We start from the raw sequence: 18,375 nt of genomic DNA on the forward strand, positions 1-18,375 counted from the left end.
TGAGCAGGGAGCCCGTTGTGGGGCTCAATCCCAGAACACTGGGATCATGACCTGAGCCAAAGGTAGATGCTTAACCCAGGCGCCCCAAGAGCAAATTCTTTTTTTTTTTTTTAAGATTTTATTTATTTGACAGAGAGAGACACAGTGAGAGAGGGAACACAAGCAGGGGGAGTGGGAGAGGGATAAGCAGGCTTCCCGCGGAGCAGGGAGCCCGATGCGGGGCTCAATCCCAGGACCCTGGGATCATGACCTGAGCCGAAGGCAGATCCTTAACGACTGAGCCACCCAGGCGCCCCAAGAGCAAATTCTTAATAGCAACTCCGAAACAACAAATAATGGCTCAGAATGAATGAAAAGGACGACAGGATAGTTGGTTTTTTTTTTCAGCATTTATTTTGAATTTTCATTTTTGGATAACCAAGCAGCTCTGTAAGGAGAATGCACAGAAGAGTCATTCTGGCACTTTTGGGTAGTACATACGATTTCTGTAATAGTCACATTCACTTGCTCAGTCCATACTCCATGTCTGGGTGAGCAAGATCAGCCCATAGGATTCCCGAGTTAATACATAACCGTATATACAGACAGCCAATGAAACCATAATGGTGGCTGGTGGCCAAAGGGATAGAGGAGGGAAGGCGATCTCTAAAGTGTCCTCTAGTCTACCTTAGCTCAACAGAATCCACGTCACACATGGGAACTAGAGAGAACACTGCGTTGAAATGAGAACTGGGAGCACAAACGGGCACTTGGCAGCATGCAGTTTAAAGAAAAGGGGTATCACTTAATAACTTTATAAAATCCAGGCAGTTCAATTAAAGGAGTTAAGAAAGAAAAAAAAAGAAGAAGAAGAAGAAGAAAGGTGAGGGACTGTTGTTGTCACTGTAAAAAAGGCACTTGGAGTTAATGGGACCAGAATTGAAGGGCTCTCAGCTGACAAAAACTTCAGTACGATTTCATTTAAAAGGCTTGGATGTTAAGAGGTGACACACTCGGGAGTTCCCGGAAGGAGACACCGAAATAAACCACCGAGAAGCAGAACAGATGAAAAAGAAAGAAGGAAATCTTTACAACCAAATTGTGTGTGTGTGTGTGTGTGTGTGTGTGTGTGTGTGTTTTTTAAAGCAAACCTGAAACGAAACCTAACCAACGCAAAAAACCTAAGCAAAATAAGAGCACGAAGCAGCGATGCATAGCTTTCCTTTGAGATAATGCATACCTCGAGACACTAAGTGCTAAGCTAATTTCTCAATAATAACTTCACAGGTGCATTATCGTGATAAAATGGATTCAAGCAATGTGACAAGAGTTTCATCTGTTCCCGGAATCTGAGGGACAACTGAGGTGATCAGCAGAACCTTAGCAACATCACTTGTGGTTTCTCAGTGTCCAAGATGCGGAGTGACGTCCGGACACCACGTTCAGCCATCTCCCTGGAGGCGAGGCATCCGGGAACATCATCCTTTATTCTGTCATAACTTTGATTCTTTTCTGACATTTACACAGTGAACCGTGACGCAGCGAGAGTCTGCTCCCACGGACGCCGCTGTTCAATGTCTTCCCCGAACAGGTAAACTGCTTCCGGAAGAAAGGATTTTTGGCAACTGCATTATATTCCACAGCCGGGTGGCTCTGTGATCGCTCATTTAATGTTAAACGCCATCAGGGGTCTCTCCTCCCGTTTCTGCCAGGGGCTCTTCTTGTCTTCTCCTTGGTCCTCCTCATCTTCCTCTTCGTCGTCCTCCTGAGCAGATCTTCTCTGTTCGGGGCTGGCGAGCGGCTCCGGGGGCACGTCCGAAGTTCGTTTGGCCGTCTCCTCCTGCAGGCTGGGCAGCTGGCCGCCGCTCCTCCGGCCGGAGCCATCCAGCAAGCACCGCAGGGCGCTGTCCTCGGGGGTGCACACGGTGGTGCCGCCCTCGCTGCCGCTTTGGTCCATGTCGTCCAGGTACACGAGCTGCGTGTAGGAGGTGCTGTCCGCCGCCCTCGGCTCTTTCTGCGGATGCTCCTGGGCAGCCGGGTGGCTCTGCGCAAGGGACAAGGGGTCTCCTCTTCCCTTCCGGGCAGATTTTGGTTCATTCATATCCACGCCAGAATCCAAGCTGGCGTCGTTACTTCCGTTCCTCCCGGCTCTTTGGAGATCAATGTATGAATGTCTAACGTGCGCGTTGGACCTGCCGTCCAGGGAGACGAACCATGCCCGGGGGTGTGGGAGCGGCTTCCCACCCCCAAGTTCCATCAGCGCCTTTTCGGTCAGGAGCTGAACCTCGCTGTTCATCTGAGCCAAGGCCGCATCGTTCAGGGATGCCGGGATGGAGAGAGACTCTGACATGGACGCACCTTGCGGTGTCCACTCCCGGGCGCCCGCGTCCTGCAAGTGCTGCTGGGAGGTTGCCTGGCATGACAGGGGCTGCGCTTGGATCTGGGAGGAGGGGTGCGGGAAGATGCCTGCATGGGGACTGGAGAGCTCCGCCTGCAGTCTTCCGATCTCCAGCTGCTGGTCGGCTGGAACGACCAGGGGCTGGCCCACGTAGGAATGGTCCCCCGGGAGTTTCATATAATGAGCAGGGATGACCAAGGCAGGTAATACCTTTCTGTAAACGCTGTCATTGACCTGGTCCACGGAACTACAGCAGATCAACTGGCCCGGCCGTGGAAAGGATGTGGGTCTCTCCAGGTGGTCTACTGACCGCGACATCATATACTCCGTAGGCCGGCGGTCTAGCAGCTGGTCCTTTTCGGAAGATGAGGGCGCGGGGTACATGTGTTCCTGAATGGTGAGCTTGCTTCCTGTGGGGATATGGTTCACAGAGGCCTGACTGTCTCTGTCTTGCTTTTCAAACAAAGGCTGGGAAAGCATGGCATTGTAGCCCCTCCTATACTCGCTGTTGCCCGGGGACTCACAGCCTTCTCTTTCCAGAGGTTTCCTGGACTTTAAGGGGAAAATCTCAACAGACTTGTGGTACTCTTTTCCCAACGTCCCACTTGGTGTCAGGTTATCAAAGGAGATTTGGCTTTTATCCTCTTCCTTGTGAGAGAGAAGTTCCTCCCGAGAGCTGAATTCCTGCGAGGTACTGTAGGAGAGCTTTAGCATGGGGGTGTGCATGTCCACTTCTCCGTTGGAAGACATCATTTCTAAATGGACCCCGCTCATCAGTTCCTTGGGCCCTGGGGCGTCTGGGCGGCCATGGCTGGTGACAGAGAGGGGGCCAGGGAATTCTGACTCCCGACGAGAAAAGAGCAAGTTGATGTGAGACATGGAAGTCGACTGATCCCGTTTGGAACTCTCCAGGGCTGCCGGAAGTTGCAGTTTTCTATGGTGCTGACGAGGTTTCAAGCATTTCCGCCTACGATCAAAGATAAAATCCAAACCCAGAGGTTAAAGATTCTCGTAGCAGTAAAGTTCCCCGTGAAATCCCAATTCTCCATTTCCACAGGAAGAAACAAGACAACTAACTAGCAGCCAGAAGCCTTCTCACCCCACACCCTCAGCCTTATTTTGATTCAGAACAGCACAATCTGCAGATTTCACCTGCAGGCTTTTATACGTTCAACCAAGTTATTCATTCAAGAGCAGTCCCCCAAGAGTCGACAACAAACATTCTCACAAAATGGAAGAGCCGAGGCATCAAAATAGGAATTTTAGTTCTGCTTTGTCCTTGAGAATCTCATCTCTTAATCAGGGGTTAGGAATATTCTGAACGAATCATGACAACTGTCAAACTTAAAAAAAATAAAATAAAATAAAACAACTTCCCTTCTGAGCAAACTTATAAACAGCATGCCCCCCACATCATGTTCATTTGTTCACAACTTTAAGGACAAATGTTCAGTTCTTCAGCAGTTTTTCATGAGGAAAAAAAAAAAAAAGGACCTTGATTCAGAAAAAGAAAAAAAAAAAAGACCTCAAAATCAATGCTTGCCCAAGAAATTCCAAATTAAAAAAGATACTGCCAAAAAGGTAAAAACTTTACCTGCAATAATATAAAAGGAGACACAGCAGAACCAAAAGTATGAAAGCCATTCCTCCTAAAATGGCCAAAAGAAACACCGTGTGATACGTGGTTATGTCCTGTGTGACAACGGGACCTAGAAGGTCAGAAAAGGGCATTTTAGATTGGAGAACACCTTGAAAGGAGAAGAAGGACACACGGAACCGAGAGCCTATGTTTTCCTTACTCTTCCCGGCTGGGGCGTGTAGCAGGGGCCAGATGCAAACACCCTTTAGATGATGCACTTACAGATCACCGGAATTTCACTCAATGGAAAGGGATTACCACCACCGTCCCCGGAGCAGCTGTGGCCGGCAGTGGTCTGTGTAGTCAAGTGCTAAATGCAGGGTCAAGGGTCCCTCCTTAGCCCGGAAGACAGCCGCATTCGGTAGCAGGCTCAGCATTCTAAAGACGTGATCTTTCAGTGAAAGCAAAAGGATGCATGATGACATAATGAGTGGGACTCTTAGAGAGATGGCCTATCTGGGGATCTCATACTGCAGGAGGGAAAAAAAAAAAATCGCAAGATTTTATTCTCACTTTCCCTGGACAATTACTGCACGGAGGGCCCTTTGGCTCAATGAATCAGTTGCAAGATAGGAAATGAATCGGCTATGACTTAGAAAAAAAAAAAAAATCCACAGCTGCTTATGGGTTGTCAAGCGTTTCTAAAATGTCTTCCGTTTTTTAAAAAATAAAATCTTCCTCTACAGTGCCTTTTCAAAATGGCTAACCTGGTGCTGGCCACAGAACTCTTCAGAACTTACAGACAAGGTCCCAGAGATAAACATATTTTCTTCTTAATTTACATTGTAAAGAATCCCAAGAGGGAGTTTAACAATAAAGATATTGTGCAATAGCAGTAAGAATCCACCTTAATGGCACTGATGACAGATTGAAAGCGACAATGAAAACCTCCCCAAATTATAATATTGGGGGACACATTGGTGTCCAGGCATCCCAGTAGTGAGCCAATAGATGGGAAGGAAGGAATGTGGTTTTTCATTATGTCCGATTGGCATGGTTATGATCACTATGCACCAGAAACACCCATTTACTTATTGATTCTTGATATTTTAAGGGATAGATTTCTTCAAAAAATCTTTGCAAGGAGACCCCTTAAGAGCTAGATAAACCCAAGGAGGTGTACTAGTTTTTGAAAATAGTGACATTACTTAAGTTCAAAAGGTACCACCATTCTCTCCCAAACATAATTCACTTCAATGGGGTGAATGGAGTTAATATGCACAAAAGTTAGAAAAATAATTGACAACTATACGCTGCTTTAATCATTCAGAGAAATAATTTTTTACCCAGACACGACCCCCAGAGACATGGGCGATGCCTTTGGCGGGAGCCACCAAGAAAGCCGGGGGACACATAAAAATCATTTCCAAGGAACTCAAGCTCAATCCTTTAAGTACTTAAAATGTTATCTTAACTTCTGCCAATGGAAATCTCTAGAAAATTCACAGCCGTACTTAAATTTTATAGATTTTTGTCTCTTCCTTCGCTGCTAGGAAAGGTTGGTGGACCTACAGCAAGAAGTTCTTTCTGCCCTTTTTACAGAATATCTATTATTCTGTGGCGTGATGGGCAAACTGAGAGCCACGGTGGTCGGAAATCTATCTCAAATGAAAGTTAACTGTAATGCATGGGCTTTGTGGCCTCTGCTTGGGGACTTAAGGTATTTATTTTCTTTCCTTCCTTCCTCTTAGTCATATTCTAGATATTTCAGATTTGGAGACTGGGGCATTTCTGTATCTGGCTCACACCTCTACTGCTACAAGAACACTATCACAAAGGGAAACACAGACTCTCAAGACACAGATGTGAAATGTACATTTTCTCAGTATGGGAACAGAAAGTGAACGGGACCAATGTCTCAACACCTCCGTCAAGTTAGTTACTTTGGGAGTCTGAGTGTTCATTCCAGTGATAATTCCACTGCTAAAATATTTTGGACTCCTTCATGACGAGAGACAGGTTTTAATCATAGCACATTTTGACCTAGCTCAATTACCTACTTTATTCACCAGATTTGGCTGTGCATGACTCTTAGATATGTCTAAGAAAAATCAAAGGGACCCTCTGAGCATAAAGATCTGCCACCAATGAAATGTTTCACTAAGGAAGGCAGTCTAAGTGATACAGATTCTAAAGGCATTTTGAGGAACAGAAGCCATCATTGGAAAGAATTCTCCAAAGATGATTATTTTAAGAAACAATTCTGGAATAGTCATTGGGATAACTTAGGGCGTATAGGTCAAAAACATTTTTTTTAGTCATGCTTTAAAAAATATGAATTAATTCGCATATGCTAAATGGAGATGACTATTGTTCTAGACACAAAGCAACTGGTCTGTTTTTAAGCCTTTAGGAAATGCCAAATCAAGCTTTTTGCCCCAAGAAGGCTCCAATGGGGATTGTCTGCTAGCGGCTCTGAGGAGTGCCCTTCCCCCATATTTCTCTTACTACAGGCCACAGCTGTTTCTGGAATTAGGGAGGAGGTCTGAACTGCCTCCATGGGCTTTAGATTAGGAATTCCCTATGGCAGCTGTCTGAGCAAAACAGAGACAAGAGACAGGAGTATGTTCTGTGCATTTTTCTTATCCTAGATGGGAGAGTCACAACCAGATCTCCAACCCCCACAAAATACCTTCGTTTCATCATTTGATTTTCAGACTTTCAACCGTTTTTTAAGTCATCTCTCCACCCAATGTGGGGCTCGAACTCATGATCCTGAGATCAAGAGTCACAGGCTCCACTGACTGAGCCAACCAGGTGCCCTTCTCCACCGTTTCTGAGTAAGATGTGATCTCCCTGCTAAAGTAATTTTCAAAAGCATACTTAGCCTGAACCCTCAAAGAAATCACCGCCCACCATCGCGGGTGTTGGCTTTGTGTTACCTGGGTTGGGAGGAGACATGGCCGCCACCCAGTACCCCAACTGAGGGGCAATGTACGTCCACGTCCGCTGGCTACCTTCCTGGTGCACAAGGCCTAGACCGCTCTTCAGCCACGTTCCTGTGGGATGCAGAAAAAACTTCAGCTATACGCACGCTGAAATCCTATTTCAGGCTTATACATATCACACCAGTCACCTTAAATGTCATGTTTGTGACCCATCATGTAGCCAACGTGGTCCAAATGTCATGTAGGGACGGTATAAGCTTTCCATGGATTCTTTTCAGCTTCTTTCAGGGAAGATGGATACTTTAGTTTTTCCTTGCCTTTCTGATTAAATATTACTTTCAACCACTTTCCCAAACATCTTTGCTTTCAAATACAGATAATTCTACCAGAAAGCTTTGGAGGTTAGTAGAATAAAGGTTGCAAGACAAGGGTTGGTGGGAGTGGAAAAAAAAGGGGGGGGGAATCCAGTATTGTTTATACTCTTCATTCTCAAGAAAATAAGCAAATTTCCTATCCAAAATCATACACTGGTTACATCGGAATTACTTATGGAAGTTTAAAAAAATAAAGAGAGAATTCTTGGTCTTATTTTTGCAAATTCTAACCCAGTAAACCTGATTGAGAGGTGCGTATTTTATTTTTTATTTTTTAAAGATTTATTTATTTATTTTGAGAGACAGAGAGAGTGTATATGTGCGGGGGTTGGGGGAAAGAGGGAGAGAATCCCAAGCAGACTCCCCACTGAGTGTGGAGCCCAATGCAGGACTTGATCTCACCACCCTGAGATCATGACCTGAGCCAAAACCAAGGGTCGGACCCTCAACCAACTGAGCCACCCAGGCACCCCGTAGGTGAGTATTTTAAAAAGCTTCCAGTTGATTCTGGTGCTGGGAAACACTGGGTATGTCCATGTCTGTGCTTTCAGTTACTAATTAGTATTTAACATTAATGAGCACCTACTATGTACAGGCTGGTCACAGCAGACGTATTTTATATGCATTGTCTATAATCTCACAGCAACTCTATAGAATAAGATTTATTTTCTGTTTTTGGATGAGGACACTGGAGACTGGAGAGGTATAGACCTCTTCTAAGACCCCTCAGGGGTACAGAGCAGAGCAGAAGCTGACCCACGTCTGTCTGTCTGTCCATCCTCAGGGCCAGGGCTAGTTCTTCTGATCTACCCTGCTGCATTTCCTATAAACCTTCCCAACATTTGGTGACTTCTGCACTTTTTAATTTTTCGAGACACAGACCCAACGCCCAAGGACGTTTGGCTGTAGAGCCACTGGTAGAGAACCTTGCTTTGAGGCCCATGATGGTGGCAGGCAGCAGAAGGCAAGGGAGAGTGCTGGCCAGGCCCTCCAGCCGTCCCCGCACACCCACCCCAGCCTACCGACGTGGAGGCCTCACTTAGCCGGGCTCCTGCCCTGCCTCAATGCCCAGGGTGCTCCTCCGTTGAGCCTGCTCCAATAATGTCCCACTACCTGAAATGGCCATGTGTGCAACTGTGTCCCCTCGAGGCCTAAATGCACCAAATGTGCACCAGCCATTCTCCCCTCCGGTCCTTGCCTTTCCTATGCACACACATCCCTGAGGTGGCAACAGGGATTGTTCTCCCCGGAAGAAAGAAACGATACTTGGTGCTGCTTCTAGGGCCTGTCAGTTGCCATAGCAACATTCAAATGCAGTGGGTGGAAAGGTGCCCGTGGCAAAGCCCCCAATCTTGCTCACCAACTCTTCTGCTCAGACAGCAGTTAAACAAAGGAGGAAGGTGGGAGAGGCTAGGCGTCAGCAAACGCTGTGCGTCGTCGGACCTTCCCATGCAACAGGTTTCGCGGCAGGAGAGGATTTCTATTCACGTTAGACAAGAATACAAACTGGAAAGTTTCTCAAATGAGTAGGAGAACAAGGATGCCCAATTCAGATTCATTTGCTGAAGAACACCAACCCAGAGATGATTTAGCTACTCAGAGCATCATGTAGTTCTACGGAGTGTTAAGAAACAAAACCACAGCCCACAATGGCGTCACTTAAGTTAAGGCCCCAAGTCCGTAAACCAAGACTTAGTACCTAACCTAACTGCAGTTTCAATGCCACAGGTATGTAACCTTTAACCAGGCAACACAGAATTTCCTGGTAAATACTAGGGAGTTTCCTGATAGACCCCTTCCACTCCCCTTAGGACGGAAACCTTGCCTCAACAGTGAATTCCTTGCTAATAAAGTCCTTCCTTCTTTTATTTATGCCCTCTCTCTGCCTTTAAAAACCTTTCTCTTGTTTAGCTCAGCGGAGCTCCTCCCCTCTACTTGCTACATGGGATATTGCCCAATTCATGAATCATTTAATAAAGCCAATTAGATCTCCAAATTTACTCCACTGAATTTTGTTTTTTTAACAAGTGCTCCTGAGGAAATGGAAACGCGGGACCTTTGACACCTGCAGCTTAAGGCTTTCCGTGTTTGGGAAGATAGCTTCCCCGAAGGTAGGGAGCCGACTGTTGGCGACCGTTTCCAGTTTTCCACTTTGGGGATGCCATGCTGTTCGGTGCCCGACTTCCACACCCCACCCCTCTCCCCCTGGCGCTCTCTGACACACAGGATCTCCACCTTGGCCAGGAGGTGGCGTGCACTCTTTGGTTTGCAATTTTCCCCAGGCTGGATTCTTGAGTCAAGGCTCTGCATATGGAGTGGATATCACATGAGGCTGAAGGCACCCAGACAGAAAGATCTGAAGCTCATGGGTCCCAGCTGCTGCTCATTCAAACCTAACAAGACTGCTAAGTTGTCTCTGCCTTCTACAACACAAGCACATCAACGGGAAAAACACTTCTAAAATATCTCCCAGCTAAACTGGGGGCAAGCCTGGTGAATGGAGCCCCCCCCCGCCACTCCCTAGCTAACAAGTTCCCCAGTCCAGTCTGGAGGGCCCCAGCTGGGCGGTGGTGCTGGCAGGAGCCAGAAAGGCCAGTGACTGGAGAACACGCCACTGCTTTGTGCTCCTGCCCTTGGAGCGCAGGGAAGGCAGAGGCTTCTGGATGATGTAAGTTTTGAAGAACCAGCAGCACTGTCAGCTGGGGGTGGGGTGGGGGGTAGGGAGGACACCAAGAGGAAGAGGAGAAGGAAGCAGTGTGCCGGAAGGCAAGGAAAGTGTAGCTTGGAAGATGCCCGGGGATGGGATGGAGGCGGGGGGGGGGCGGGAGGAACAGGCTGGAAAGGAGTTTACTGTCTGCGTGGGGAAGAGGCTGGGAAGGGCTTCCAACGCCATTAAAAAATGGTATGGAGGTTCCTCAAAAAGCTAAAAATAGAACTACTCTATGATCCAGTAATTGCACTACTGGGTATTTACCCCCCAAATAGGAAAACACTGATTCAAAGGGATACATGCACCCCTGTTTATTGCAGCATTATTTACAATAGCCAAATCATGGAAACAACCCAAATGTCCATCGATAGATGAATGGATAAAGCAGATGTGGTATATATACAACTGAATATCACTCAGCCACAAAAAGAATGAAATCTTGCCATTTACAACAACATGGACGGAGCTAGAGAGTATGATGCTGAGCGAAATAGGTCAGTCAGAGAAAGACACATTCCATTTGATTTCACTCCTACGTGGAATTTAAGAAACAAAACAAATGAGCAAAGGAAAAAAAAAGAAGAGTCACAAACCAAGAAAGAGACTCTTAACTATAGAGAACACACTGCTGGTTACGGGGGGGGGGGGGGGGGCATGGGGGAGGGGCGAGACAGATGAAGGGAATGAAGAACAAAACTTCTCACGATGACCACCGAGTGTTGTATGGAAGTGCTGAATCACTATATTGTACACCTGAAACTAAGGTAACAAATGGGAGGCCACTGGGCCCAGTAGGTGGAGGCAGGGCGTGCTCAGAGCTCTTCTCCCCACCTGCCCCTCTAGCACCACCCCCGCCCAGACCCTGTGCTCCTCAAACATTAGCTTACACAGTGTACACCTGACTTAAGTCCGTGGCTTTGCCACCATTGCTGCTCTAATCTCGCATCGTTTTTCTCTCTTCCAGAAACCTCCCCATCTTTCAAGATGCCAGTCATGTCATGTGCTTAGCTTGAGTGCCTCCAGAACTCAAGGATCTTCCCACGTCTCAGCACCCCTGGGGCATGTGTCAATGCATCACTTTTCCAAAATATACGTTGCTTCCATTGCTAACCACTTGGCCCACATCTTGCTTCCTCTCTCCGACTGCAGGCCCCGTGAGTTGGGGCCTGGGTCCTATACTCCTTTTGTCTTCTTCCCGGCACCAAGAAATATAACTTGGCGTAGGAGCTCAATAGTACTCGAGAATGAGAGAAGGCTCGACGTGCACCCCAAAAACTATCAGATGACCTCCTGTGAAAAGCTGGGTGTGGCTGTCAGGAAAAACATCCTTCCAGAAGTGTGGTTAAAATTCAAACTGAAGGGAACAAAGCCAGCTGGGAAAGAGGGATTTATTTTGGCCTAGGTTTTCTGCAAAGCGCACACGTCTTCAGTGAATAAAGGGGGACACTATCTCAGGATTCAACAGTCATGCTGTTACTGGCAAACGCCATTTCCAAGCTTTCCGTGTTTTGTGGGAAGAAATGAGCTACGGGGAATACGAGAATTAATGAATTGTGTGCTAGAACATATGCTTCTCGTTAGTGAGATCCTCATGCCGCCGGATGAGGGCGACTCCCCTCCCTGAGGAGCCAGCACACATTAAGAGATTCCTGTGCTCCCCGTTAGGGAACGGGTGCCGCGAAGCTTCGCTGGTGATCCTGGCCAGCAGAGCAAACACACCTCTGGGAAGTCTCTTCTGTGCAGTAAGGGCTACATGAGCACAGTACCTGCGACCCGTCTGCCAGGAGTGGGGGGTCCCTCTCATGCGGGGGAAGGGGGGGCGCCTCAGGCACCGCTCAGACAGAACCGGGAGGGCCCTGGGTTGCTCCTGCTGTGTGGACAGACGAAAGCTCCAGCTGCTCGTTCTCCTCCACTCTGCCCACCTGCCTCCTGGATGGGGCAGCCGCCGCACGCTCCCCGGTCAGTATACCTGTGCGACAGGCTGTCCCTGCGAAGCTGGTCTCCTCTGTGGTCCAGATATGGAGAAGCCCCTCACGTCCTTTTTTTTTTTAAATTTATTTATTTGACAGAGAGACAGAGACACAGCGAGAGAGGGAACACAAGCAGGGGGAGTGGGAGAGGGAGAAGCAGACTTCCCGCTGAGCAGGGAGCCCGATGCGGGGCTCGATCCCAGGACCCCGGGATCATGACCTGAGCCGAAGGCAGACGCCTAACGACTGAGCCACCCAGGCGCCCCTCCCTTGGATGAAATCTTAAACAGAAATTCATATATAAAAAAAAGATGTAGGATAAGCTTCTCTACGTGAAGGTGAAGAGTACAGCCCTCCTCCCCCTAACCTGCCCACCACGGCAGCCCCAGGACATCTCCTCAACATGGCTTGGAAGCTCTTCTTCTATACAGCTTGCGTTTTATTTGCCAAAATGTGAAATGGAAGTTCTAACAAAAATTCTAAAAAGTGTCATTTACTGCTGCCTTATAAAATTGAATATAGTTTTGATTTTTCAGGATGACTCAGGGCCATCATCATGATTAACTACAATGCTAGGTTCTAAAATACTGATGCCCTTAGGTCCCTACTGAGGAATGGAGCTGTTTGCTCCTACATTTGCTATACCCTCCCATACCCTTGCTCCTTCCCTCCCTCTCTCCCCTGCTTCCTTCTCCCCTCCCTTCTTCTATGGTGCTACCAGTGTTCCTGTTACCAGCTCTGCTCCCTCAACTCCCCCCCCGCCCCGCCCCGCCCCGCACTGCAGTCTGCCACCAGGAACTAGATGACCCACCTTCTTAAAACTGTGTCCCGAGTAATTTCCACAGGCAGTGTGAGGGACTGGGGAACAAAACCAGTTATCCAAAGTGGTGTTCTGAATCCAAGTTCAGTATTTCTTTCCTTCCACGTTACACCCTCAGATCAGTTTTTGTCTGGATTATCATTTTCTAGAGTTAAACCTTACCCAGTAGAAAGACTGAGAGATATTTTCAAGAATACATACTTTGTGGAAAAGTCGTCCTAATCTTTTGAAAATGAATTAGTTATGTATTCAGCTGGCAAGGTTCGTTGTGCATAAAGCACCATGAGTTCTTAATTTGGAAGCTATGCTTAACCACAAAGATTATTACACCCAGTAATTGACAGGCAGAGAAAGACATGCCTTCCGCTCGCCTGTAAGATGTGACGGGCTCTCTTAGCAATCACCAAGAGGGCTGCCTTCTTGCTATGTGGCCAAGCAGTCATGAAATCCGCCTTTATTGGCAAAATATAAAGCAAAGTGAGTTAAAAAATGTAACAAATGGCTATCAAAACTCTAAAATAGGTAAAAGGGCTCAAAACACATGTCTAACTTGAATACGCCCTGTAGGGTTCATATTTACTTTGCTTTTCTTGCCTGTCGTATTTCCTCTGCCTGGAAGCCCCTATGGTAGCAGCCACGCTAACTCATCGTGACATTTGGTAACAGGCAGAGAAAACCCTGATACTAGGAGCACTACTGATTTTGAAAAGGAAACTGTGAGTGACAACCCACACTTTAACTAATTACAAGCTGAAGCTGACACGTTGTGCATTAGACAATGCACAAGGACACAAGCCACTGTATTTGCAGTGAGATATGACACCACGTCGGATCTCCCAACATGGGAGATCGAGCCCAGCAGTATACAGAGCCGGCTGACTGCATGGATGGCTTCCCCAGCATAAGGTAATCCTGCAAGTGAGTTTCCAGCTCTGCCACTTTCTAGCTATGTGAACTGTGGGCATGCTGAGGAGGGCACAGCAGAGGACTTGTAGGGCCCCGCGAACAATCCTGGAGCTGCTTCACATGGCTTTTGTCAGGGAAACAATAAACGCCTCATCACTTAGGTACTGCTAGTTGGGTGTTCGCCTTCCTGCAGCTAACGTATTTGAATTCATCCATTTCTCTTTAAAGAGACTGGGGTGAATTCTACTAGCTCTAGAAGCTGGGACTCATGAGGATATTCCACGGCCACTCAGAAAACCCACCTCCAAGAAGTTCTACCAGTCAAAGGGTGAGTACTGAACAGCCACACTGTGAAATATAGCTATTTCTACTCCTACACCTGCATTTTCACTGTGAGATATTTGGGAACATTTATGGTGAGAGGTGGGACACATACATGCGTGAGGCAGCCGTGAACTTGCTGGTAGGAACACACGATGGTCTTGCCTCTCTGCTGCTGGCCACAGCCAGTAACCATCTCCTCTTCCCAGCTCTGGTGACTCTTGCTCAATAATTTGCATAGTGTGGGCACTGGTTCTTCTGAGCACAATCTTCTTTCTTCCTCTTTATTTTTTTTTGGGGGAACAATTTCTTAAGAAGTAGGCCCCTCTTAGATCCCTAGCAAGTGCTTCTGCCGCTGCTTCTCATCGCTAGTTTTAATCACAGAGTCTCTCCCGATCCCTGGATACGCTGGATTTCTCTAGAATCTAGATATGACTGACTTACTTTACAGGGCTTTCATCTGCAGTCTCGAGGGCTATAACCTCTTCTATGCTTTTCTACCAGCTGTGCACACAGAAGAAGCAAGGTCGAAGTCTATTTTACTGCATGCTCTAACAAAACTGTGCCAGGATCCCTCACTAAAATCAGAACGTGCGACAATTTCTACTTTGATGATACTGTGGCATGGCCTTGTTTTTCCCCAAAGTCAAGTCCATGCCTTTGAGTAGCTATGTTTCCTTCTCTGGAATTATTTTTGCATGAGATCTGTGAGGGGGGAAGCATTTCTTGTTAATTACATAGCAAAGTATTTACCTCGTGTCAATTATCCAACCATTCTTGTTGAAAGCAATCAAACTGAAGAGTAAAAAGTTTTGTACAGATGGTTGGAGTCCTTGGGCTTCGGGCAAGTACATTTCAGGACTGATTTAAGTAAGAATAAAATTAAGGGCAACTCCCTACAACCAACGACCTTCTGTCTGAAGCATAAAATCAGAGATAGGTTGAATTATTAGATATTAAAACAAGAAATGAATCTGTATTCAGCTACACCATGTTCCCTGGGTATTTTTAGGGTAATTTTTGAGAAGTAGATTCTTAAAAATAACTTCAATCTAAGCAAGTGACTCTTCTTTTTTCCTTTAAGCTTTAGCTGAGCTATCAGAAGCCTTACTGAACCAAGGTTTAGAAAAGAGTAATAGGAAACCATAAAGATTCTGGCAAAGTTATATAAAGCATATGCCTTAAAATATCCAAAAGCATTAGGATACATAATAGCATTAATAAAATTTAATGAGAGAATTTTGGATTTATAATAGGTATATATAAATTTCTAGAAAGTAGCTATTTCCTTTCTGATATTCTGTATCAGAGTACAGGCTAATTACGCCCATGTGGAGAGAAATTTTGTTCGTTACCCACTACATCCAATATCCATCTTGCAATTATATGTCAGAAGAGACTGGGTGGAGGGAGTGGACCAGGACTGTGGGACGCACAGCCACTAATCCCCAGCATTAGAAAGCTCACTCACAACGAAGGAGAGCATAACAGAGAAGTTTACAAACATCTGTACAGATGTGGAAAGATGGTCCAAACCAGTGCTGCTAAAGAGCCTGTTACCATGGAGATCTTGCTAAAATGCAGGTTCTGATTCAGTGGGTCTGAGGTTCTAACAGGCTCCCCAGCTGTGGACCATACTTTGAGTAGCAAAGCTCTAAATTACTGGCACTTCTGTTTCCCACAGCGCTGCCATGGTGCATCGGCTGGGCAGCTAGTGCTTGAAGCAACTTCAGAAATATTTCTACTAAATTAAAAAAATAACCTAGTCACTCGTCAGACTACCAGCCAGGAATTGGCAAATCCAAATGCCTATGGATGCGGTCGTGCGCTTGCTGGAAGGGGCAGTGACGCTCGTGGAACTGGCGGCCGCCACCGGATGTGACCACATGGATCCCAACCTTAAGCCCTTTGCATTGGCTATTTTCTGCCCAGAATGTTCTGCCCTCAAGATATTCCTGTTAGGCTCCCAGGTGTCTACAGGATCTCAGCTCTAATGTGACTTCACCAAAGGCTCTGGCCAGCCGATCGTTCTCTCTGACATCACTCTACCTAACAGTCTTACGGTACTTAGGTCCTATGAAGCAAGCTGGCTCACTGTCTCCCTCATTTAGAACAAAAGCTTCATAATCACAGGGACCTTCCTTGCCTTGTTTTGTCATTACTTTATCCCAAGAGCCAGAGCAGAGAAAGTATGGCACAAATAAGCTGTTCAATAAATATTTGCTGAGTGGCGCCTGGGTGGCTCAGTCGTTAAGTGTCTGCCTTCGGCTCAGGTCATGATCCCAGGGTCCTGGGATCGAGCCCCGCATCGGGCTCCCTGCTCCCCGGGAAGCCTGCTTCTCCCTCTCCCACTCCCCCTGCTTGTGCTCCATCTCTCGCTGTCTCTCTGTCAAATAAATAAATAAAATCTTTTAAAAAAATAAATATTTGCTGAAATGAACGAACTGTTTGATTTTCAGAAAAGAGAAGCCAAGAAAAGAATTCCATGGGAAATCTTTAATTTTTAAATGTTGGCAGTAAATTAAAACACAGCAAACAAACAACTGCCCCCAAACCAACTGTACGGGCCAAATCAAACACACCTGGGAATGGGGTGTTTTGCATTCCCAGATTCAGCCCATCATTCTATTAAGCCGCATCAAGTCTTGGCATAGGAGCAGGAATGCACAGAAATCTGGTACACTAGGAAAGGAAAGGATCTGGAGTCCAAAGGAAATCATGTTTTGCATCTCTCCTGCACTCCCTGGCATGCTGTGTGTGTGTGCTGAGTTCTGGCTTCTTTCTGATTAAGAAAGACAGTAGCTCCCCACCTCCAGGGCTGCTCGGAGAATAGTGATGAAAAGTGTTGGTTTATAGCAATACCTGCTTTGCTAATGGATAAGCTCAGCAAAGAGTGAGTAGGAAAGAAAAAAAAAACACCTTTCCCCAAATGATCCTATTTTTCTTCTCCTTCGATGTAGGCACATTTCGAACCGCACATTTGAAATGTCTGGGGCAGCCATGTACAGCTGCGTCTATGGGTCATACTGCAGAGCAAGCAACGGTGCTTCTATAGACCCCTCGAACGGAGTGCATTCTCCGTAGGCTGGGTTTGCTCGGTGTGTGTGTTCTGTACATGCATGCGCACGCATATAAACACACTTAATTTTAAAGGAGTGACTCCAGGTAAGGGGCAAAAAGAACCAACATAGTCAAAACATCACGTATCCCTGGTTGTGTGCTAGGTGCTTCATGGACCTTGTCTCTTTCCAGTCCTTCTACAACCTTGAAAGGCAGGCATTCTCTACCTCATTTTGGAGGCTACCAACATGAGGCTCAGAGAAGGGAGTGATTTGCCCAGGCACAGGCTCACCCCTAACATTTGCAGAACTCAAGATGAGAGTATAAATGGACGTCCATTACAACATATCTAAGTATTTAAAACTTACAAAGCAAGTGATCGTGTTGTTAAATAAAAGCGTCCTACCTTTCAACCATAACTTTATAGAACCTAAAGTCTAGGATTGGATGTAGAATTCTTCAGTGTTTCAGAGTACATGCTGGAACAAACGGTAAGAGGAGAGTTGGTCTGAGACCTATACCCCTTAACTCACCCTTTGCCTTGTGCACATGGATATGGATCCCTACTCCATGTCCAAGCTCAAGACCCAGCCAGCCCACTCCTTGGCCACTCCTCTGGCCTGAGGGTATGCACATGGCATGTGTATAGGGGTGGGAGGGGGGGGTCTTCCCCCTGGGAAAAGGACTTGGGGTAGAGCACCTGGAAGCCAGGTTAGGCCTGTGTGGGCAGGGAACCCTGGATTCTAGGGTACCAGAAGGGTATTCTAGAAAGGGGTCTCAGATTGTAGGTGGTCATATCCCTTTGGGTCAGTGGATGTCTCATCCCATGTAGAGAGGGCACAGCTGGAGGAGGGTCAGAGTGAGGTCCTCTAAAGCAGAGGGTCAGAGCTGCTCTCCCTCTTGCTCAGTCTAAGGTTGGTACTGCCCAAGGGGCAGAGTCACTAAGAGGGAGAACTTTATTCCAAGAGACAAAATGGGGGCACCTGGATGGCACAGTCGGTTAAGTGTCCGACTCTTGGTTTCAGCTCAGGTCATGATCTCAGGGTCGTGGGATCAAGCCCTGAGTCGGGCTCTGCGCTCAGCGTGGTATCCGTTTGGGATTCTCTCTCCCTCTTTTTCTGTCCCTCCCACTTGTGCTCTCTCTCTCTCTCTCAAATAAATAAATAAATCTTAAAAAGTTCAGAAGATAAAATGACCTATCTAAAAGATTTTCTCAGTAGTGCATATATTTCCAAGATTAAATCAGGAGTGTTGATGAAGCTTTGCCGAAAATAGACATCAGGCCAGGACTGTCTTTCCTTCTGATGATT

General features: G+C 46.7%; 1 protein-coding gene and 1 long non-coding RNA gene across 3 annotated transcripts in view; one reads left to right on the forward strand and one right to left on the reverse strand.

The window, feature by feature from the left end:
- Positions 1 to 370: 370 nt before the first annotated feature.
- FAM171A1 (family with sequence similarity 171 member A1) overlaps positions 371 to 18,375 on the reverse strand; it is a 124,599-nt gene continuing 106,594 nt past the window's right edge. For both annotated transcript variants that reach the window (XM_036097037.2, XM_036097038.2), the window contains exons 6-8: positions 6,899 to 7,015; positions 3,972 to 4,086; positions 371 to 3,344 (exon numbers count right to left, since the gene is read on the reverse strand). In XM_036097037.2, the coding sequence (XP_035952930.2) occupies positions 1,643 to 3,344; positions 3,972 to 4,086; positions 6,899 to 7,015 (1,934 nt within the window). In that variant the 3' untranslated portion in view covers positions 371 to 1,642. The remainder of the gene's footprint in view (positions 3,345 to 3,971; positions 4,087 to 6,898; positions 7,016 to 18,375) is intronic.
- LOC144382101 (uncharacterized) lies at positions 13,348 to 16,445 on the forward strand. The gene is made up of 2 exons (XR_013448506.1): positions 13,348 to 14,012; positions 15,690 to 16,445. It is a non-coding gene; the product is annotated as an uncharacterized LOC144382101 (long non-coding RNA).

This window comes from Halichoerus grypus, chromosome 6 (assembly GCF_964656455.1).
Source record: "Halichoerus grypus chromosome 6, mHalGry1.hap1.1, whole genome shotgun sequence".
Taxonomy (NCBI): Eukaryota; Metazoa; Chordata; class Mammalia; order Carnivora; family Phocidae; genus Halichoerus; species Halichoerus grypus.